We start from the raw sequence: 23,070 nt of genomic DNA, 5'->3' as shown, positions 1-23,070 counted from the left end.
CAATCACAACATGTCAGAGTTACAGCGGATCATATCGATTATTTCGTTCAGTCGATTCAGTAATAAAGGTCATATCCTGCTCCTTTTTGACCTTTATTAAATATTTCGGGGCCCGAACTAGGTCACCGAGCTCAAGAGACAGAAGGAAGGGAGGGAGGAAGGACCAAAAGCCACGCGCCGTTTTAAGTGCCACAGGTGAATTAGTATGCGAAAGCCGATATAAGAGTAATTTCAGTTCGGTGCTTTTCAGCCGCCAGAGAGCAAGACCAAGGGACTTTTCACTGCCTATGAGTCGGAAGGGACCCGGCGGCGCTGGGCAAAGTGCGGAACTCAACTTCTCGCTCTTCGGGTTCTGCGGCTCAGGACCCCAGAGCACGTTGCACCGGAAGGGGAGAGCTTCCTCTCCTTCGCAGCGTTTCGCCATGGTAAGACGCTTGTTTTCCGGCTCCCGGGTTATCTGTCTCTATCCTCCGAAGAAGCGGTGCTCCACCTTTTCCGCTCTTTCTGTTTTCGGGCGTCCATGCCAGGGGGAGGGAATGCTTCTTGTGCAACTCCAAGAAGCCCGATCCGGACCAGGAGCCGAGGTCGGAAAGAAGTGGCTCCGGGCTGGGAGCTGGCGCGCTTTGTTTCTCTCAAGCTTGCGGTTGGCGCTTAGCGCCTGGGCCGGTGGTGCTTGAGACTTGACTCTGTCCTTGTCCACGCTTCCCAGTACCGCCTGGTACTGGGATTAGTTGATTTCGACGCTCTCGAGGCCTTAGATTTGCTGGGAGGGCAGTGAGGACGCTGTCTCGGCGGACGCTGAGGGGTCCCACGAGGTTTCTAAAGGTTTGTGAGTTCGCCGGAGGCTCCGTTGTGCTGGGCCTGGCAGGAGGTAGTACTTTCTCAGAACGGGGAGAGAAGTTGGTTGAACGATTCTTTTCCCCGAAATCAGGTGGGTATTACCCATTAGCCGCTCTTACCGGTTGTCGCTTAGAATGCGTTTTAATCTCAGCGGAGTAGAATTTGTGTCGAAGAGTTGGTGTGTTTTCCAGGCTCGGGGCCCCAAGAAACACTTGAAGCGGGTTACAGCGCCTAAGCATTGGATGCTCGACAAGCTAACGGGTGTTTTCGTGAGTATGATTTTTTCGTTGCTGCTGTTCCAGTATTTTTTCTTAAGCCACTGGTCATAAATGCCCGCTAGCTACCTCCTACGGTTGCTGTTTCCCTTGGGCGGTGTTTACTGCGTTCTTTTGGGCCTTTTCGTTTCCAACGCCTGAACTCAGAACTTGTAAAAACTTTGTTTCAGCAGGCCCCTTAAGTTCTGATGTCCTGTCCAGAAACGGTGGGTGTGGTTCTCAAGTGCCCTCTGCACTCAGCACTGCTGTCTGAGGCATAATTTCGCTGAGAACCACACACAGTGTTATTTCGTTTTGTAGCTACTTATTGGGAGCCTGCCATGTGACAGGTACTGCCTTAGGCCCTCGGGGATGTGTCACAATACAGAATGGTTCCCGAAAACCCAGAGGGATCCCTCTCTTGTCGAATCTTACATTCCTGCTGGGAGGAGAGGGAAGCTTACAGGAGGTCCAGAAATGGTAAAAGCTATTGGGGGAAACGTTTGAGCAGTGGGAGCGGAATCAGGAGTGGGAATTGGATGATTGCAGCTTTAAAGAGGGTGCAATGCAAAGACCTCTCTTCAGAAGTCAACTTTTGAACGAGGATCCCAAGGAAAGAACAGAGTGAGCCACTGCAGGTGTTTAGGGAGTCATTTCCAAAAGGATCTGTCCAGCTGCTAGGATGGGGGAAGATATTACTTGCAAGTCGTATTACGCAGCCCATCTTGAATGACTCTCCCACTTAGATTCTTAATGTTTGCACTCGAAGAGCTGCAGTCCTAAAAAGACCCGCAAAAGAAGGCGAGCATGCCTTGTCGTGGGGTTCTGGTGATAAAAGCAAGCCTGGTGGATGCTCAGAAGGCTGTCTGGTGCTCTCCGTTGCCCTCTGAGGTCCCTCCTTTTCCAGTGGATTTGGTACCTGTCTTCTGGCAGGTCCAGAGCCAAAGGGAGGTTCCACCTCTTAAGAAAAAGAGTTTTAGTAACGGTACCAAAAAAAACCCAAACCCACTGCTGTCGAGTCGATTCCGACTCATACAGACTCTGTGGGGCCGAGTAGAACTGCCCCGTAGAGTTTCCAGGGAGCGCCTGGTGGGTTTGAGCTGCTGACCGTCTGGTTAGCAGCCATAGGTAGCACTCAACCATCAGGCCACCAGGGTTTCCAGTAACAGTACAGGCTACCATAAATAATTAACTATGCGTACTTAACAGTTGAAATGCTGCTGTTTGTGCTCAGCCCGGGTTACTGACTGAACTTCTAGTAAAGGCTGTGGGATGAGGCAGTGGTGCCTCAGTGATACAATTCTCACCTTCCCTGTGGAAGACTGGGGTTCGATTCCCGGCCAGTGCACCTCATGCAGGCACCACCCAGTCTGTCAGTGGAGGCTTCCATGTGGCTATGGTGCTGAGTATGTTTTAGCGGAGCTTCCAGACTAAGACAGACTAGGAAGAAAAGCCTGGCGATCCGCCTCAAAAAGATCACTCCTTGATAACCCTGTGGAGCACAGTTCTAACGCGCATGGGGGCGCCTTGAGTCGGGGTTGACTTGACAACAACTCTTTTTTTCTTAGTTTGTTTCTCACGAGTGAAACGCCTGTCTCCGGCACCCATGCCTGAGATTTGAAAGTTCGCAGGAGTACACGCCCAGGCCTTGAGTAGCTGAGGGTTTTCATACAGAGTGGAAGGCAGTTGTGAAAGGACAGTATAGCACAGAGGTTGTGAGAGTGTGGGATTAGTTGCAGCACGAAGTGGCCATACCCTGTGGCAAGCAGTTGAGACAGGAAGAGGGTTGGGGTGGTCCAGCAACGTTGTGTGGATGCTGGTGGGACCTGTGCGGAAACTTTGAAGACCAGAGTGACGAGGGAGTACCGGAATATTTTACTGAGGGCTGTGGGTGTAGCATGCCATGACCGAGATGCGTGGGATGCGGTGGTACGTTCAAGGAAACCTTGAAAGGGCTGGGGAGGCGGCCGCGGTGCTTGAGGCATGGTAAAACGGAGAGGTGGGCAGTGAGGCTGGCTTCTGCCAGGACCCTGAGGATGGGAGGCCGGGGGGCGGGGGGGATGTGTGGGTGGCACAAAGCCTAGTATTGACATGGCTGAGGGCTCTGGACCCTCCAAACAAAACGGACCCCTCCATATTGATTGGTTAATTGCCCTCTTGTATTCCTCTTCTGCCCAACAAGTTAAGTTCAAGCTGAACCGTGTCTCGTCTCCTGCCGAATCTGGGGGAAGGGGTGGATCTCCAGTGATCAAGGAGCTGGCTGCCCCTGTTTTCTTTTGCAGGCGCCTCGTCCATCGACAGGTCCCCACAAGCTGAGGGAGTGTCTCCCCCTCATAATCTTCCTCAGGAATAGACTCAAGTATGCGTTGACTGGAGATGAGGTAAAGAAAATATGTATGCAGCGCTTCATCAGAATCGACGGCAAGATTCGAACTGACATCACATACCCAGCTGGATTCATGGGTAAGGAGAAGGGCTCTTTATGTTGGAGAAGAGACAGGTTGAGGGAAAATAAGGCAGGCGGGGTTACGCGATCAGGATTATAGCTGTGTTTTCTCCCCCTGGTTTGTGTGGTGTTGACTTAATCAGCTTTGGCTTGGGGTGGGGATGGTGGCTGGTGGAGGAGGAAGAGAAAGTTCACACCCCTCTGGGAAGAATGGGCTGAGGTGGGAGGTGGAGAAGGATACTGAGGAATTCTGACTGTTTCGTCCACCCTTTCCTTACGTGTTGACAGTTTCAGTAGTAGGACCATCCAGAATCCAGCCAGTCAGCCAGAGGGCGTTCTTTATGTATTTACAGGTCCGGCTCTGTTCTTCTCAAAACCCCAAACTAGAGTCAGGACTCTGGGTAGAAAGGGAGTAAAGAAGCCAGGGCACTGTGTGAAGCCTGACGAGCCTTGCCACCTTGTTATATGCAAGCACTATATGTAACGCTCACGTTGCCCCTTCTTTTGGTTTCTTGGTGCCTGTGTGCTCCCTCCGCTTCCTCCTCAGGCTCTGGAAGTGTGTTAACCCAGAGCATGGTCTCAAACGGCCGTTGTACACGAATATGAGAAGTGGTGGAGCGACCATGAATAACAGCCACTTCCCCTTGCAACATTTACTGGGTCAGGAGCAGAGTTCGGCTGTTTTCTTTCAAAAGCTCCAGTACTGGGGACTCCCAGCTAGTAAAACCCTTCTTGCATTCAGCTTGTCACACTGAGCCCTGCTGCTTAGGCAGAAGGGTCTTTACACTAATCATACCCGTTATACCTGTTGGTGAACAGATGTCATCAGCATTGAGAAGACAGGTGAGCATTTCCGCCTGGTCTATGACACCAAGGGTCGTTTTGCCGTTCACCGTATCACAGCTGAAGAGGCAAAGGTAAGTCCTGTGTGTCAAATTAAGTGGACTTGGTCATTTTCCAGACTGGAGTCTATGATTAAGGTTGCCAGAGGGAGTTCAGGCCAGATTCTAAGGCTGCTTACTGTCTATGTGCTCCAGGGTCAGATTTCCTTGTTCCCCTTGTTGGTCAGGTTGGTTGATCCAGGGGCGTGGTCTCCAAAACTGGTGTAAGATAGTGAATTTTTACATAGGGCTTTTTAGGGCCAGAGTGCTAGTTCAGTAACTTGTTCTCCAAGGGACAGGATATTTCTCTGTGGCAAAGGTCTGTGGTCTTGGAATCATGAGGGCCTGTTTATTAACCATGGAACCTTAGAAAAACTATGTAGCCTCTCCTGAGCCTTTGTTTTTTCTGTAACTGGTGATAATATCCTTTACTGCTGGATTTTTAAAGGATCTGGTAAACTTAACACCTGAGTCGGTGCCTCTTGAGGAAAGGGAAAGGGAGTTTTATTTCACACAGGAAGCTCCTTTCCTCCCTCCCTCCCACCCTCCCACGTAGAAAACACCTGTAGGGGAACCAGGATCACCCCTGAGTCATCATGCCTCTTTTCCCTGAACTTACGGTCTTGGGGTAACATACCTCTTTTTATTTCATGCATACCCCCATCACCTTTGCTGACCAGATGCCATCTAAATAAGATCTGTCGGCGAATTTTAATATATTCAGTGAGAATTTGTTTATTTTACTTGCGTGCCTTGCTCAAAGTCCCCCTGCACCCCCTTTTTCTGGGCGTGGGGAGGGAAATACTGGTATCCCTATGGGAGTTTACAGTATTTTTGCAGCTGGATAATCACTTGATTGTTTGTTGTGTGGTTGTTGGGGTAGAGGGGAGCAGCAGCACTTGACACAAGATCCATTCTGAATTTGTGGGTGGCTCCAGTGGTAGGACCTCGAATCCTGTGCAGTCTTCAGTTGTCCAGGCCGATGGATCCTGTTTTCGGAGGCATAGCAGATTGGTAGTCCCTGTGAATTTCTCAAGGAGAGATGTGGAGAAGGACATACACGGAATGTTGTGTTTACCCACTGGCCCTGCTCGTCGGCCAACCACCGTTTAAAAGTTTGTTATTACTGGCAGAATACTGTAGCAGCAGAAGGGCCAAATGGCCACCGTGAATTTGAGACTGAAGCCTGTGCCATAGCTGAGAGATTTGGGGAGTTGTTGGTTGACCTTGTTTCAAGGTTCATGGGCTGCTACTTTGGGCAGAGGGCTGGGGAGCATTCCCTGTGACTGCGTTAACCCACCCAGCTTGGCTTGAGCCAGGGGTTAAAGGGCACAGGGACTGTAGCGCATGGAGAATTGGGAGGCCTTAAGGGAGGCAGGGGCGTAGCAGGGAGCCTTTTCATACAGAATCCTCGTTGACATTGGATAGTTTGTGATCGGTGATGGGGGCGTACGTAGAGACGGAGATTCCGTATTGCGTAGGGTTTATGAACAATGGGGTCTGGGCAGTGCAACTTCTGTGTGCTGAGAAGTACGAAACGCTGACTAAAGAATGCAAGGGAATTACAAAGAGCATGTAACTAAATGGTTTGTGGATGACTGCTCGTAAACAGTGGAAGATTCAATGTAGGAAAGGTGGCATTTCTCCCCCTCCAAGAAAAAAAAGGGGGGGTGACTAGAGTGGGTGGTATTTGGGGCATGTCCCCCATTGGCCAGGTGTTCAAGAGTGGTAATGAAGGGACGCTGGTCAGGGCTTGGTTGCCTAGCCCTGTTCCTGGTTTGATACTTTTTGATATCCTCACTCACTTATCTGTCTCCCTTAAGTTCCACAGGCGTTAGGAAAGGCTTTAGATGTTACCTTGCTGGATTTACGTGTTAGGAGGATCATTGTGGTGGTGCGAATTTGGATCATATTAAGGGGACAGGAAGAAAGGGTGACTGAGTGACCCGTTGAAGAGGCCGTAGGCAGCGGGATGGGACAGAGAGGTTGGGGACCTGAACTTGGGCAGTGGCAGGGGGATTGGCGGGGATAGTGACTGAGGTGGATAAAAAGCCACAGGCCTTGTGGATTGTGGCAGGCGTGTTGGATCCCGGTGGTGACATGATCACAAGTCACCCATGATCGCTGTCAGGATTTCTGAGCTGACAGCCAGAAGAGTTGAGGCTTTCTGTTAGCAGGATGATACTGGAGAGCAAGGGCAAGGTCTCTTTTTCTCTAAATTTGGTATTCCTGTGATTGATGAGAAATGGAGCAGGTCCTGGAAGCTTCTCAACTGTCTAGGACTTTCGCTTAAGCGTGCCTAGCTTATGCCTAGACCAGGGTGCTCCGCCCCCACTCCTCTCTGTTTGTCCCAGACACTTTATAAGCAGGTAAGTTTGGGGTTCTCCTCCGGCTCACGTAGTTTTCTTTTCATCCATTATACCTTTGATCATTCATGACCTGAATCCTGCCCAGCTGTGGGACCTAATCCAAGCCCTAATCCCTGGTCTGGAACCTCGCCCCCAAATGCAGAGACTGAGCTGCTGCGTTCTAAGAACTCAGGATTGAGCTGGGACCGATCTGTTAACTGGTTGCTGTGCCTTTGGTAGTGATGTAGTTGGTGACCAAGAGGGTTCTAGAGTCACTGGGCGTGTGTGCAGAGGGAGGGGAGACGGAGAAAGGGAGGGACAGGGGATCCCATTCTAAAAACGAGGGCCAACCCAAAGAAGACTTGGTTTTCTGTAGATGTCGAGGTTACCCACGCAGTAGGAGGTTTAGCTACCTGGCAGATTGCCCCCAGTGGGAAAGCCAGCCTTGCACTTAATGCAGCAGTAGGTCCCCGGCAAGTTGGTGCTTTCGTAATCCAACATCTCAATTCTGAGCTGTTGAGGTCTCAATTCTGAGCGGTAGGGTTTAGTGGGGAAGTAAAGTCGTAAGAGGTTAGTATGAGGCATGAGGTTGGCTTTTGCAGGAGCCAAATTTCTAAACTTGGAAATAAAGGTACCCGGTTAAAAGTTTTGCCTGCCTTGGGCTTGGCCTTCAAAGCGTTGCAGCCCAGCTCCATCGCTTCCCGCCACAGGTTAGATCCAGGACTATTGTCAGTACCTAGGAGGGTAACAGTGTTGCAGTGATTTGAGGGGTAGTTCCTGAGTGTCTTCTCTGTTTCACAGCCAAACATCCGTGGATGTTTCAAGGACCAAGATGTGTTGTGGGACGTGGGCTCGTGGTTCCAGAGCAGGCCTTCTCACAGGATGGAGGGAGGCAACTTCAGAGAGAGGGGCGGTGGGCGGTACCTTTTCCACAGGGGGTTTCATGTATAGTGAATGATAGTGACTTAGGCAGTTAAAAAGTAAATGACCCTTTGCCCAAGGCTTCAAGGTTGGTGCTGCGTTGGAGAAACAAAGAGAGGGTATTATTTCGGAAATGGTTGGCTGCTGAGAGGATTTGCAGAGGGTGCAGGATTACCCACACTTGCAGAGTGGGCAAGAGGCAGTTCACTCTTGCGCAGAGGTGACTCTTCAGGCCTGCCCCAACAGGGCAAGACTGAACAAGGGTTTTGTTTGTTTGCGTGATTGGTTGCTGTCTCCCCTCTCCTGACCCTCAGCAATACCTGTTAGTTAATAAGACTCTGTTACCATTGTTCTCAGCTCAGCTGAGAGAGCACGTTTTGAAGATGGCTTACTGAAAGAGTGGAGGTGTACCAGGCAGCAGAGTCTGGTTGGGCCTGTCTGTTGCAAATTGCATTGAGTGGATTCTGGCTCGTGGTGACTCCACGTGGGCAGAGTAGAACCGCTCCGGAGGGTTTTCAAGGCTGTGACCTTGCGGAATCAGATCCCCAGGCCTTGTCTTTGAGATGCTTCTGGCTGGGTTTGGACCGCCAGCCTTTCGTCTGGTACTCCAGGGCTCAACTGTTTGTGCCAACCAGGGACACCTGTGCCTGTTGTCACCGTTGGTGTGTTGATTCTGACTCACAGCAACTCTGTAGGACAGAGTAGAAGTGCCCCCCTAGGGTTTCCAAGGCTGTGATATTTACGGGAGCAGACCACCAGGTCTTTTCTCCCATGGGGCCGCTGCTGGGTTTGAACCACCGACCTTTCAGTGAGCAGCCAAGCGCTTACCCCATGTGCCATCAGGCTCTTTGGGCCAGTCTAAACCAAAAACCCGTTGCCATCAAGTCTATTCCGACTCATATAGTGACCCTACAGGACAGAGTAGAACTGCCCCATAGGGTTTCCAAAGAGTGGCTGGTGGGTTCGAACTGCTGACTTTCTGTTAGCAGCTGTGCTCTTAACCAGTGCACCAGCAGGGCTCCCTGGTCCCATCTAGCCTGGCACATTTCGGAGCCGATGAGCTGGTGGTGGAAAGAGTGCTGGATTAGCTTAGACCGTAGGCTTTTTAGACCTAACCAGAGTAGGATTAAGAAGACCTCACACCCTAGAGATGTGCAAGATGGCTGGGTGATAGAATGCATTCAGTGGGCAAAAGACACTGCATCAGGAAGCTGGAGGGGCAGAGGTAGAGAGGGCCAGATTCTGCTCGGAACAGGGCAGTGATCGTAAGAGGGATCTCAGTAATCACTTGGTGTGGAGCCGTTTTAGGAGTCGCTGGGTGTTGCAGACGGTTAAGCACTGGTGTACCAGCTGACAGGCTGGCGATTCAAACCCACCCAGAGGCACATCGGAAGAAAGGTGTTGGCGATCTGCGTTTGAAAAATCACAGCCGTGAAAACCCTGTGGATCGCAGTTCCACTTGGTACACGTGGGGTACCCCAAGTCAGAATCGACTGAACGGCAAGTATTAAAAGAGGCGTTTTAGACCTAGAGCCTGGGATTTCAGAGTTCTCCCTTCTGGCCACCCAGGAAAAGTGGATTTCTTAAATTTAGCATTTAGGAGAACTCAAGGGATTCAGAGTACCCACTAGCAGCGCTTCGTTTTTCTAAACAGTGCTGCGTCAGTAAGTGGTTGATGTATGGAAGCACCCCTGTAGGGACTGTGGTCGATAGGGAATGGAAAAAGGAAGAGAAAGAGAAGAAAGGCTAGGTGCACGTGAGGAGGTGGTGGCTGCCATTTTAATTTTACATAGCCAGAGGTTTGTTGGCAGTTGGATAACATTGCCTAAAAAGTAAGGCGTAAGCTGCTGTTCTCTGTGGGTGTGGAAGAGGGAGGTGGACAGATTGTTTTCCAGTCTGGACCAACTGTTTGCTGAGTCTAGGCCAAGTGGTCCCGTGTTCCCAGTGGCGTGGTCCCTGAGCCACCTGGAGTGTGGAAAACAGTTTCTTTGTCCGTGCCCGTGTATTTCTCAGCAGCTCTGTGGCTCTGTGGCCCTAAGTCTCCTCTAGACTTGGCTCTCTGCTCTGGTGGCTTATAGGCTGTATTTTGGTAGTTGTTCATTTCTGGGTAGGGTGCAAAGAGAAGGGTGGGCTTTGATGACCTTGGATCACTCATCATCAACACGCGAATGTGTCTGTGTTCTCCTCTACCTCAGCAGGCTTCAGTATCTTATCTTCCATGGCACCACACCTGGGATATTTTGTTGCAAGCCCCATGTAGTGAAATTGGCTGCGTATCGGGTCTTTCTTCCCTTGCTAGGATTTGCAAATCTGGTTTAAAGAAATGTCCCCAAGTGTCATTTGTTAGCTTAATGACAGCACCCTCAACACCATCGTTACACGTACACACACCCTCTGCTCGGCACCTTCTGCCGGGAGGCAAGACCGTTTCTGTAATCCTGTGTTTATCTTCTGTCTGCTCTACTCCCTTCCTGCTCCCATCCCACACCCTCTCCGAGTCCCATCTAGACTCATCTCACAGGCCCCCGAAGTCTCAAAGGACTTCTCTTCCATGCCTCACCGTGGCAGCCTGTAGAACAAGCGTTCTGCTCCCTTGTGGCTTTGTGCAGGCAGATGCACAGATGCATGCTTCTGATGTTTTGCCCTTTACCACCTAGGAAAAGTCTGGACCCAGGGGCACTCCTGAAGTTGTTGATTTGGAGGCGAGTATGTGCTGGTGGGCAGGGCAAAAGAACGGTAGGGATTTCCTTTTGAAAGAAAAGCACTTACTCTAACTTTCCCTTGATGTGCTTCTCGCTGAAGTGTTTTCTTGGCAAGCTTGCAGAGTGTCTGGGCGTTCCTTCATTCTTTATATTTGCGTTCCTGGTTATTAGCTGCTTTGGAGTCAGCCCCTGGCGCGTGGCGACCACCCGTGCACAACACAAGGAAACGCTGCCCGGTCCTGCTCCATTCCTGTGATTGGTTGCAGATTGGACTGTTGTCTTAGTCATCTTGTGCTGCTCTAACAGAAGTACCACAAGTGGATGGTTTTAACAAAAAGAAGTTTATTCTCTGACAGTCTAGTAGGCTAGAAGTCCGGATTCAGGGCACTGGCACCAGGGGAAGCCTTTCTGCCTCTGTCGGCTCTGGAGGAAGGTCCTCGTCATCAGTCTTTCCCTTGGTCTGAGAGCATGTCAGCGCAGGAACCTCAGGTCCAAAGGACGGACTCTGCTCCCAGTACTGCTTTCTTGGTGCTATGAGATCCCCCTGTCTCTGCTCGCTTCTCTCATATCTGAAAGAGATGGGCTTAAAACATTATCTAATCTTGTAGATCCCATCGATATAACGGCCACTAAATGCATTTTATTACATCACACTGATAGGATTTACGGCATACAGGAAAATCACGTAAAAAGGTGGACAGTCACACAGTACTGAGAATCATGCCCCAGGTAAATTGACAGCTATCTGGGGGGACACAACTGAACCCGTGACGACCATTGTGATCCACAGGCCTTTCTTCCTAGTCTGTCTTAGCCTGGAAGCTCCTTAGAAACCTGTTCAGCATCACAGCAGCGTGTGAGCCTCCACCGACAGGCGGGTAGTGATGGCGCCTGAGGTGCACTGGCTGGACTCAAACCTGGCTCTCCCTTGTGGGAGGCGAGGATTCTGCCACTGAACGACCAGTTACGTTTGCACAGGACCTCTGTTCTCCTTAAGCTCTTCACTTGCCTGGTCTAGTAGGTAGCCTTGACCAGGGACTTAGGCACCTTTCATTTCTGTGCTGAACTCGGTACCCAGGAAAGTCAGAAATAATCATGACTTTGTATTTTGAAGGTGGCTGGTAGTGGATGAGATCTTGGGGGCGGGAGGGAGAACAGAACACTCACTGAAAAAGAGAATGGCTGGATGTGTGCATCAAACAAGGGCTTTGTTTTTGGAGGGGCGGGGGCGGGCAGTGCTGTCTTGCAGCCCTGCTCCTCTTACCTGGAGAATCCTCATCCAGTTCATGACCTAGGAGCCAAGCCTTAACATAGGTGAATGGGCTCAGATACACCAGACTGAGAATCCCCGGTTTGCCCCTGCACCTGTGCAGCCTTAATTGATCTGAGTTCACCTGTGCAGCACTCAGGTGGTCATTCTTGCCTTCTGGGTTGTTGGGTTCTGTTACAGGGGCTTGTTTCTGCGTAGCGCCTTGCAGGGTAGCCGCGGAAATATTAGTTGGTGTTGACTGGCTGCTTTGCCAGGTCCTTTAGGTTTGTTTGTGTCATTCTGTCTCCTCGTCAGCTGTTAGGTGTAGGAATGCGATGTAATTGTTCCCATTTCATAGATGACTCAAGATCACGTACCTCGGAGGCCTTACCTGCGTTGCCAGAGAAGAGCCCAAGCTCTGCGTACTTTGTTTACTTTGCGTTAGTCTTCCCCACCTGCTGTGCAGATCAGAAGCAGGGCTAGAAGCTAGGTGGCAAACTCCACTCAGTCTGCAGAGCCCAAAGAAAAAGGGCGGGGCGGGGGGGGCGGTATGTGGAAGCTGGTTATTTATAAATCAATGAATGAGTAGATCTTGGAACCCATTTAGTGTGCACCTTTAGAAGGTTTTCCAGTTATCCGGCTCCCTGTCCTTTTGCTCTTGTTGCTTTTGGATTCACCTGAAACCAAAAGTCTCCAGAGTTTAAACTAAGTTTAAGGAGTGCAGCGTTTCCAGTAACTTTTAGATTGCTTCTAAGCTTTTTCTCTCAGCAAAGCTGAAAGGAAAACCCACTTTGCCAGTTGGTGATGACGCTTGGTGAGGAAGCTGAGTTACAGAGGGTGAGTACTTTTAAACACAAATGGATTTCGTTTGTTCAAGTTGGCATAGTGTGCCATTCGAAGCTCCTAAAAATCTCTGCTGGTGCACAGTATGGAATGGGTAAATAGCGCTCGGTGTGCAGCACTTTGAACAGCTCTCGTGGGTAGATGTTATTTCAGCTTGGCTGGAGTTTGTTACATGTTAACTAGGAGGAACAGGAAGTAGATAAATGGGATATGGCACTTGACTTGGAAGAGAAAGAGGATTGTATACGGAAAGCTGGGCACAGGCAGCTGTTTTACCTAACCTGGCCGTAAACGCATCACGGTCTTAGCAGCGGTAGAGTTCAAGGGTGCTGCCTGGGGTTCTTTGGAGCCGGCTTCCCAAAGTTATGAGAGAAGAGCTACCGACCAGAAATGATATGCATCTGAGAAGCAAATGATAGGCAGGTCCATCTGTGGCTGCCACCTACATGGACCAAGCAGCAAGCTTTAAACCCCTGACAGAGGGCCTAAGGGTTGGTTCACCTGAATATCCATCCAGCAGTTACCAAAAGATTCTGAAACAAATATTCCTTCTTGGCCAAGTTTCCCTAAGTCTAAATCACTGGTTGAGTATGGTGGTTGGATTAACCAGCTGTGAGACTGGTTTAACATCCTTTGTTCCTAAAGGGCAACCTCCCTGACTGAGGAAATGCTCCACATAGGTGGTATAGTAAGTACTGGTTAGGTGAACCTTTTCGCTGGCCTCGTTTTTGTTTTGTTTAATTTTATTACGGTCATAACAAAACATAATGCATCCCAACAACTTCTACATGTACGATTCGTTGACATTGATGACATTCTTCATTCCAAGTCATTCTGCCACCATTGACATAAAGTCACTGCCCACTAAGCAAACACTCCTCCTTTCCCCCTGCCTCCCACTCCTGGTAACCACTGATAATCTCTGGTTTCTGTATATTTGCTTATTTCGCATAATCGAGATCATACCATATTTGCCCTTTCACGACAGACTTAACTTCACTCCGTATGGTGTTTTCAGGGTTATTCCGTGTTGTAGCATGCAGCAGGAATTCATTTCTCTTTAGGACTGAGTGATAGTCCGTTGTATGTATGTACCACGTTTTGTTTATCCGTTCATCTGTTGATGGACATTTGGGTAGTTTCCAATTTTTGGGTATCGTGAAAAGTGCCGCAGTGAACACTGTTGTACAGATTTGTGTTACTGCCTTTACTTACGGGTGTGAACTTAGGATTCGGATTGCTGGGTCATATGGTAGGTCTGTAGTCCCGACTTTCTGAGGAAGCGCCAAACCGTTTTCCATTTTCCATTCCCACCAGCAGTGGATGAGTGTTCCTGTTGTCCCTCCACCTCACCAAAACCTGTGGTTTTCCATTATTACCATTTTAATAGGGCTGAGGTGGTATCTCCTTGTCATTTTGATTTGCACCTCTCTAAGGGCATAGGGCATCTTTTCATGTGCTTATTGACCTTTTGAATAGCCTTGTCCCTGAAATATCCGTTCCAATCCTCTGTGCAGTTTTTTGATTGGATCCCTTAGTATGTTTTTGTTGCTGCTGTTGAGTTGTAAGAGTCTCTTGCATATGTTGGATCGCGGACCCTCAATGGAAGATGATTCCTGAAAGTTTCCTCCCAGTCTGTAGGTTGTCTTTTCACTTTTTTGGTAAAGTTCTTTGTTATACAGTAGTAGTTACTGTTACGAGGTTCCATTTTTCTGCTTTGTCTTTTGCTGCCCTTGTCGTCATATCTGAGGCTGGCTTCCTTTTTACGTTTTAACTTGGTTATCTGTGCTGTGTGTTAACAGTACAAGCTGTGCAAAGTGAGGAAGATACTTGTGGGTACAAAGGGGATCCCACACCTGGTGACTCACGATGCTCGAACCATCCGTTACCCAGACCCTCTCATCAAGGCGAATGACACAGTGGTGATTGATTTAGGAACTGGGAAAATAACCGACTTCATCAAATTCGACACTGGTAAGTTTTTTGGCCTCGGGGAGCAGGGTGTTCCTCTCCTCCTCTGCCCCCACTCTTCTTACTGTTGCTTGCTTCTGTTTTATCTGGTCCTTCCTCTTCATTAGAGAGAACTGAAATGTGAAAATGAGAGAGAGGAATACCTATTGCTTCAGGCCGAGTTGTCCTCATCGAGTCCCATTCTCATCCCAGTCCACACATCTGGCGCTCTCTGATAAGACAAGAGGGAAGTAGGAGGTGGAGGTGGTACTGATTCCGTGGTGGAATTCTTGCCTTCCACACCAGAGACTCAGGTTCAGTTGCCAGCCAGTGCATCTCGTGCACAGCCACCATGTGTCCGTTAGTGGAGACTTTATATTGCTGAGATGCTGAACAGGTTCCAGCAGAGCTTCTAGACTGAGACAGACGGGGGAGAAAGCCGTGGCGACCAGCCAGTGATAACCCTATGATTGACGACAGTCCGATTCCGTTGTGCACCGAGTCATCAGGAGTCGGGGGCCGCCTTGATGGCAGCCAACAACGACAATAAGACAGGCAGTTGCCAGATGGTCTCTTGGGTTTACAGGGTTCTCGGCACTGGCTAGTGGTGTGATCTCCCTTCGGGCAGCATGGTATCAGCCCGGTCTCTTTGAGTGAACCATGAGCTAATATGAGCGTCTTGTTTCTGCAGTTTGTCATCAGAGGGGGGAACGTGGTGCCCGGAGTGTGATTAAAAGGTTTGTCTGTGGATTTGTTTGTCCTCCTCTCACCCCTCAGACTTCCGTGACAGGGGTTCACACACAATGTTTGCTGGTAGTGTGCCAAGGGAGTAAAATACTCACTCTGACTTATTCTAACAGAGATTTCCCCGAATACGGAAAAGCTGAAAGAATAGGACTGTGGCAGCAAGCAGTGGCAATTTATTTTCTGCCTACATTCAACCACTGTTAACTTTGTTTATTGCCATTTCTGTCTCTCTTGGTCCTGTGGGGTGTATGTGTCTTGGTCTGCTCCCCTGATCCAGCAATCAGCCAGAGTTCTCAGTGTGCTGGAAACCAAAGAACTAAACCTGTTGCCGTCGAGCCGATTCTGAGTCATAGCACCCCTATAGGACGGGGTAGAACTGCCCCACAGGGTTTCCAAGTGTGTAATCTTGACGAATGCAGATTGCACATGCCCCAACCAGCCTTTCGGATAGCAGACGGGAGCTTAACCACTGCACCGCCACCAGGCACGTTCTTTCACATGCTGCAGTTTGGTGTAATGTCTCTGGATATCTCTTTAAGAGTTCCCTTTCTGTTTGTTGTGGGATCTTCGGTGGCATTGCTTTCTTTGTTCATTTTTATTGAGGCTGGTTGATAGACTGAATGCCACATTGCTGGGTTGGTCCGATTGTTTCATGAGAAGGACTTTGCACCACCTGTGTTCTTGGTGTTCCTCGTGACCTGGGAACCTTAGACAAGATTCATAGCTGTCAACATTTAAATATCTTCCCATTAAGAGAGGACATTGAGAGGAGATATTGAACTGGATGGGGTCATGCTTCTGACACCTAAACCTGTTGCTGATTTCAGTATGATGGCAAAAGATAACTAGGCAGCATGTGCCTCCCAGTGGCTGTACACAGTACCATGTGTGAAGGACTCTGGTCAAAAAAGGAGCAGACTTGGTGGTGGTGGGTCCATAACCATTCTCTCAAGTTTTGCATGCCATTGGAAATAATTTGTTTAAATTGAGCTCACACTTGCTTCTTCCAATTAAAATTAAACGTTGACAGACTTAAATGGGGGGAGGGAGGGGTAGGTATCTTTTTCTCTTACATTGAAAAGGTTGTTATTTATTAATTTACCATTTACTTTTCCCTGGGTGTTGCAAACCATTTGCGCACAGCTGCTAACCAGAAGGTTGGCAGTTTGAATCCATCCAGCAGTGCCGCAGAAAGAAGAAAGGCCTGACAATCTACTTCTGTAAGATCACAGCCGTGGAAAACCCTGCGGGGCACGTTTCTACTCTGAAACACAATTGGGGTCGCCACGAGTCAGAATCGACTTGACAGCGATGGGTTTGGTCTTTTGTTTTGGTTTTTAATCCTAAAATAATCTCAGAATTACAAAGCCAGTATTCCGTAGTAAAAAGAGACCCACTGAGTAAAGATTAAAGTTTCTTGAATTTCTTGAATTACATCCCTGGTATTATTAAGCTGGTATGTTACCAGTTTCAGAGTTGGGGGTGGCCCCCACGAGCACCCTCAGGTTTGACGATTCTTTAGAAAGACTCATAGAACTCCTGGTACGGTTTATTACAGTGAAAGAATAGGTATTAAGTCAACCAGGGAAAGAGGCACATAGGGTGGTGTCCAGGAGAGTTCCAAGCCTGAGCTTTCAGTTGTCCTCTCCCAGGGGCGTTGTGGACAGTGCTAACATCTCTCGGTGACAATGTGTGACAGTACACAGGCACCAAGCATTGCCAGTATTAAAGCCTTGGTGTCCAGAGTGTTCACTGGAGTTCAGTCAGCATAGATACGGTTGACCACCCCGCATGGCTGGCCTTTAGCCTCCAGCCCTTCCGCAGCTGATGCCACACAGGCCAGAGCCTCCACCGTAAATCACGTGGTGAGACTGTCTGGTTTGTTCCAGTAAACAAGGACACTCTGAATCAGGCAGGAAGGGCTTAGGGATCAGAGGGCAAAGATCAAGGCCTCTCTAGGTAAGGTCCGTGAGTAGACCTGTTTCTCTTTGCATGCAGTGTGTAGTTTTGTTCCTTTACTTGTTTTCTTCAATTTTACCTTTAGAATACTTGCCTGATGAAATTGGCTCAGAAGCCAATAAAATGTAATATGAAGGTGTATATGATCTGAGAAGGTGAACTCTTAAAATCCTGAGCTGCCACGCTCGCGTCCAGGCCAAATTTTCTGGATTTTCTTTCCCAGTAATCAGCTTTGTGATACCGGGAAGCTTTTGTGGCCCCCTGGTTGCATGGCCAGCAGTGTTTTCATCAACCAGATTTCTTGTTCTGTTTTTTTTCAGAGCTGAGCTCAAATGGGCAGGCCCGCACCCATGAAGGGGCATAAAAGAACACGTCCATAGCTGCACACAGACACATAAATCCTCCCGCACAGACCCTTAGTTACCCTTCAGCCTGTTCCTCTTCTAGCTTCCACAGGGTAGTGACTCATGCTTGTCCCACTGGACCATTGGCAAGGTAGAGACTTTTTTGGTGAAGACATTTAAATGTTATTTAATTAAATACAGAATCTAGATTAAACGCTGGGCCAATGTTCTGTGTATGACCAGTTTCTTCAGTTGTATTGTTTTGCTGGACTCTTTTGTATTCTTACTGTCGATTTGTTCTGTCTGCCTCTTCTGTCAGTTCCAGTGTGTGTGAAATTCTCCCCCAAGGAATGCCATTTTGATATTACATTTGATGGTTTTTGCCCTTAAATGGGCCATTATTAGAGCATACACGTTTAAAATGCAGTATCTCCCTGAAAATATACCCTTCTAAAACTCTGAAGTGACTCTTTATTTCTAGTGACGCTTTTTCCCTTAACATGTAATTTAATAACGTATAGCTCCTTTTGGACACCCCAGCACTCCCTCCCCTTTTGCTCAAAAGGGGAAACTTCTGTTTCCCCTCTAACTACAGCGTACCTCTTGAAATTATCAAAGCACAACGTTACTCAACTTCTTTTTTACTCCAAGGACTTGAGAATGTCGTCACGACCCCTTCCTTTTGCCTACCCTTCTTGGAATTGGAAGATCGTCTTGCATCCGGATGGTGGAAGTTATGTTTTCAGATGTTATTACGTGTCTCTGTCTCTCTGTCCCCGCCTTCCAGCCTTTTCTCTCTTTGCGACTCGGATCAGACCAGTGTTAGACCTTCTTACTTTAGTCTGACCCTTAACCCACACGTCTCTGTTTTTCATCTCCTGTGTTTTCGTGGTGAATTCTGAGTAATTGCTTCTCAGCACTGTCAGGCTCCCTGTTGTTGTATCTTCAAGACTGTCGGTCTCCCCTGTTTGAAAGCCTCGTTTTTGTAAAGCCTTCAGATTGAGTTTCCCGCCCCATCGTTGCGTCAGGCTTTGGAGAAGGTGGAGTAAAACACTGACCTGGGTTCTGCTCAATACACTCTTTCTCTCTCTCTCTCTTTCTCTCTTTCTCTCCTCCCTCCTTGGTCCATGGGTTATAATTTCTTAATTTCTACTTACTGTGGCATCTCTTAGGTTGTTGGTGTTGGTTGGTTGGTTGGTTGGTTGGTTGGTTGGTTGGTGTGTGTGTTTTCTTTTTGCGATGTTGGTGTTAATCTCTTTGCTTAACGAAAGCATGCTCGTGGCTGTATCTTTTTTGACAACGTGCTTCTCTTAAACGTGTTTTCTTGTGTCGTCCATAAAACCTTAATGTCTCCTGGACAAGGTGGTCTGTGTCCTATGTAGTACACTCGTGCTATGTTATTGTATCACCTCACAGAACGCAAAGCTGGATGATGAAAAAGGAAGACAGAAGAATGAACATGTTTGGGTTGCGATGTTGCGGAAGAATGTTGAATGTGTCTCTGGCTGGTGCCCGACCACCGTTACTGAGCATTTTAATCAAAGAATCTGTAGAAGAATCCTGATCAAGAAGGGGAAATTGCAGAAGAGAATTTCAAATTCTCATGGACTCCAGACTTCCTGGAGCCATGGAGGTTGGATGAACCCCTGAAACTGTTGCCCTGAGGTAACCCTTAAACCTTGAACCAAAAATATCCCCTAAAGTCTTCTTAAAACCAAACAGGATTTTAGCTTACCTAGTAAAAAATGTCTGCCTCGAGTACTATGCTGTTTAAAGAACTGTCTACGTGGGATCAAATTGACAACAGCAACTCGTTAAGATTAGAAAGGAAATCTTACAGGGCAGTGAGTTTGTGTTAATGGGGGAGGAACAATGCAAGAGAAGGAGGGTGAGAATGTTTGCACAACTTGAAGGATGTGATCACTGTCACTGAATTGTACATGTAGAAACTGCTGGATTGGTGTATGTTTTGTTGTGTGTATTCTCAACAACAATATGAAAATAAATTTTAAGAAAAGAATATTGAAAATATCGTGGAGTGCCAGAAGAATGAATAACTCGTTTTTAGAAGAAACGCAACCGGAACACCCCTCAGAGGGGAGGGTGGAGAGACTTACTTTGGACACGTCATTAGGAAAGATGAGTTGCTTGAAAACAACATCATGTTTGGTCAAGTCAGAGGTCGTGTTTTCCCTGGAAGACAAGGGAAACCCTCCGTGAGACGGATTACACCGTTGGCACGACAGTGGCCTCCGTGAGGACCGGGCAACGTTTTGTGCTGTTATACCTGACATCACCATGAGTCAGAGCCAGCTCGACGGCAACTGACAGCAACGTTCTCCGTGTTTGTGGGGTGATTCTTTGGCTTCCTACGTAGTCATTATACCTAGAAGATGGGAAACCAGTGTATGTAAGATTGTATCAACCAGCAGCCCAGTTAAGGGCATTTCAGTCTCTTGATGGGAATTCTCTTTCTTCCCCCTTTTGCCTCCTACCCTTCCTTCCCCTTCCCCCCCACTTCACCCCTAGTCCGCTTCAAAATGATTATTTATTCACTCTTCAAAGAGTTGCTGTTGGACAGAGAATGCAGGGAAGGTTTGTAGCTTCAAACGTCTAGAGGGGCTTCCTTTAAAATGTTGGTTGCTGTCTAATTCATAAGTGACCTTGGCTTACAAGAGTCCTTGAAAGCTGTAGTCTGTTGCGTCCGTGAAATTGAGATGTTTTGGAATGTTGCCCCACCGTCTAATTTTATTTTGCTGCTTAACTCCTCTCTCTTAACTTGGCATAAGGACATACCTTCCGTCTTGTTTTTAAATGACCCACCTCAGTTTTGGCTTCTTTCTTCTCTAGGCAATGTATGTATGGTGATCGGTGGAGCCAATCTTGGCCGTGTCGGTGTGATCACCAACAGAGAAAGACATCCTGGTTCTTTTGATGTCGTGCACGTGAAGGATGTCAATGGCAACAGCTTTGCCACTAGGCTTTCCAACATTTTTGTCATTGGCAAAGTAAGACCTATAATCTCTTCACTCCTTTCTAACAATAACCACCCTAAAAGTGGAAAGACAGTGCTTTTGTGTTGTGTTGTGTTTTTTTCCTTCCGCAGGTTCAAGTGTGCAGGGTACATACAGTAAGGTGCCTCTCTAGAGCCACAGACCAGAAGGAAAGTTAGACCTAGAATCTTGTCAGCTTCTTGTGGTGCACAGTCTCAGTGGTCTGTGTGAGGAGCCAGCAGTACCATGCAGCAAAGTTAAACTCAGCCTTGCAACGTCCAGTGGCCACACCACTTAATGTGTGCTGGCTTGAGCTGAGCCATAGGATAGGGGCCCAAATCCTCCCTCGTATCTCCTGAGTGAAAATGGAGTCGATGGGATTTTTCTACCACTGAGCCTTAGAGACTTGATGCGGAGACTGTTGGTGGTAACGCAGGTTGAGGACATTTGCAAAACGCACTGCTTGCCAGTTTCCTTCCCCCCTCAAAATGAACTTGCTTTAATGCCTTTTGAGGCCTTTTCTGTGAGAGTTAGTTACCCTAAGTGTGGCCTAGAACTGAAACTCTGGTCCTGGCGCTCAGCAGTGGGAGCTGTCCCCCATAGCTCAGTCTGAGCAATCTCTCCCTCCTCTGAAGTGTTAACAGCCCTGGTATGTGATTTGAGCCTGGGGTGAGGGGTAAAAGCAAAAGCTTGGGAGCGGCACCTTTCACTGGAACAACATGGGACATCGTTTTACCGAGGTGTGAGGGAGATAGCATAACAGCTGCTGCTTGGCTCTGCCGCTTGCCAACTCTTATGAGCAGACCATTTCTCTCTTCTTGACCTCAGTTTACATCTTCAGTTGAAGGTTCAGGATCGGGGCGGTGGGGGGCGAGTGAACAAGTGAGTGAAAGCCCGGTGAAGCTGATGACAGGGAGCCCGCTTTCTTCACTTGTAATTTGTAAGTTCCTGAAGTTGGTGGCCTTGAATGTTGTCACACCTTCAGTGTCTCTCATAAAGAAGGTGCTCAGAAAACACTTGTTGGCTGGTTCCTTCACACAGAATGGGAGCTGGAAGACCAGCGTTAGTCACCAGTCTGGCAGAGTGAGGAATTCCTGCCTGTTGATTCGTCTCTTAGGGGTGAGGCTGTGAGAGGCAGATAACTTTGACAGACAACATACGTGTAAAGAAAATGCTTGTTTGCTGGCGTTCCATGAGCTGTGTGTTACTTAAACAAGGAGAGGTATTTTTGATTTGTCTTGCTTTTGCTGGTTTGGTTTGGCTCCCTCTCGGCCTTCTTCATTTTATTCCTTTCTCTGTTGCAGGGTAGTAAACCTTGGATTTCTCTGCCCAGGGGAAAGGGCATTCGACTTACCATCGCGGAAGAGAGAGACAAAAGGCTGACAGCTAAACAGAGCAGTGGCTAAATTACAGTAGGGTAGCTTTTCTCTGTTCAAATAAATAAAGGACTTCCGATTTCCTGATGCCGTTTCTTTCTTGTGGATAATTGTGGGGTTTACGGGACCTGGGATGCCACCTGTACTTCTTTTGACTGTCCAGGAAATGAGCCCTCTCCTTTTCCTCCTCCTCTTCTTGCACACACGTAGGCCCACCCCCTGCGGGGATAGAGCCGGGGCAATAACATTGCAGGACTGAGTGCGAAAGCACGTGACATTTGTGGCCGGCTGAGGAAATTTTAATGTGCATTATGCTGAATGAAATTAATCAGTCGCAAAAGGACAAATATTGTCTGAGACCACTGTTGTTAAGAACTCAGGAAAAGGTATAAACACAGAAGAAAACTTTCTTTGATGGTTACGAGGGTGCGGAGGGAAGTCAAGGGGGATATTCACTAACTAGATAGTAGACAAGAATTATCTGCTGTGAAGGGGAGGGCAACGCAAAGTCAGCACAGACAGCTGGACCAAACCAAAAGCTAAGCAGTTTCCTGAATACAACCAAACATTTCAAGGGATGCAGTAGCAGGGGCAGTGGTCTGGGGACCATGGTTTCAGGGAACACCTAGTTCAATTGACATGACAAAGTTTATTAAGAAAATGTTCTGCATCCCACTTTGGTACGTGGCGTCTGTGGTCTTAAAACCTAAAGAGCAGCCATCTAAGATGTATCAATTGGTCCCAGCCAACCTGGAGCAAGGGAGAATGAAGAACACCAAGGAAAATACTAGCCCAAGAGAGAGACTCCATCAGCCTAAAACCAGAAGAAGTAGATGGTGTCTTGCTACCACCAATGACTGCCCTGACAGGGAACATGACAGAGTCCTTGCTGGAGCAGGAGAAAAGTGGGGTGCAGAACTCAAATTCTAGGAAGAAGACCAGACTTAGTGGTCTGACTGAGGCTGGAGGAGCAGCAGAAGGCATGGCCTTTGGGCTCTCTTGTTAACCCAGAACTAAAACCATTCCTGAAGCCAATTCTTCAAAGATTAGACTGGACTATAAGACATAAAATGGTACTCGTGAAGTGGCAGCTCCTGTCCCCGGGGAGATGAAAAGGCTGAAAGGGACAAGAGCTGGTTGAATGGACACGGGAAATCCTGGGTGGAAAGGAGTGTGCTGTCGCATTAGAGTGTGCAGCTAGGGTCACGTAACAGTGG

At 48.3% G+C, this 23,070-nt stretch overlaps 1 protein-coding gene and 1 pseudogene across 3 annotated transcripts; one reads left to right on the top strand and one right to left on the bottom strand.

Annotated features, from left to right (window-relative positions):
* LOC135229017 (cullin-4B-like) overlaps nt 1-23,070 on the bottom strand; it is a 145,814-nt pseudogene that overhangs the window by 44,713 nt on the left and 78,031 nt on the right.
* LOC135229090 (small ribosomal subunit protein eS4-like) lies at nt 273-21,940 on the top strand. 3 transcript variants are annotated; one of them, XM_064278884.1, is made up of 7 exons: nt 273-425; nt 1,032-1,109; nt 3,377-3,557; nt 4,360-4,457; nt 14,287-14,458; nt 20,335-20,492; nt 21,782-21,940. In XM_064278884.1, the coding sequence occupies exons 1-7, from the start codon at nt 288-290 to the stop codon at nt 21,881-21,883; spliced, it is 927 nt and encodes a 308-aa protein (XP_064134954.1). In that variant the 5' UTR covers nt 273-287; the 3' UTR covers nt 21,884-21,940. The 3 variants fall into 3 exon arrangements, with proteins under 3 accessions (XP_064134954.1, XP_064134956.1, XP_064134955.1); XM_064278885.1 differs by lacking the exon at nt 273-425 and adding an exon at nt 601-931; XM_064278886.1 differs by lacking the exon at nt 20,335-20,492.

This window comes from Loxodonta africana, chromosome Y (genome assembly GCF_030014295.1).
Source record: "Loxodonta africana isolate mLoxAfr1 chromosome Y, mLoxAfr1.hap2, whole genome shotgun sequence".
Lineage (NCBI taxonomy): Eukaryota > Metazoa > Chordata > Mammalia > Proboscidea > Elephantidae > Loxodonta > Loxodonta africana.
This window is presented reverse-complemented; position numbering and strand designations above follow the sequence as displayed.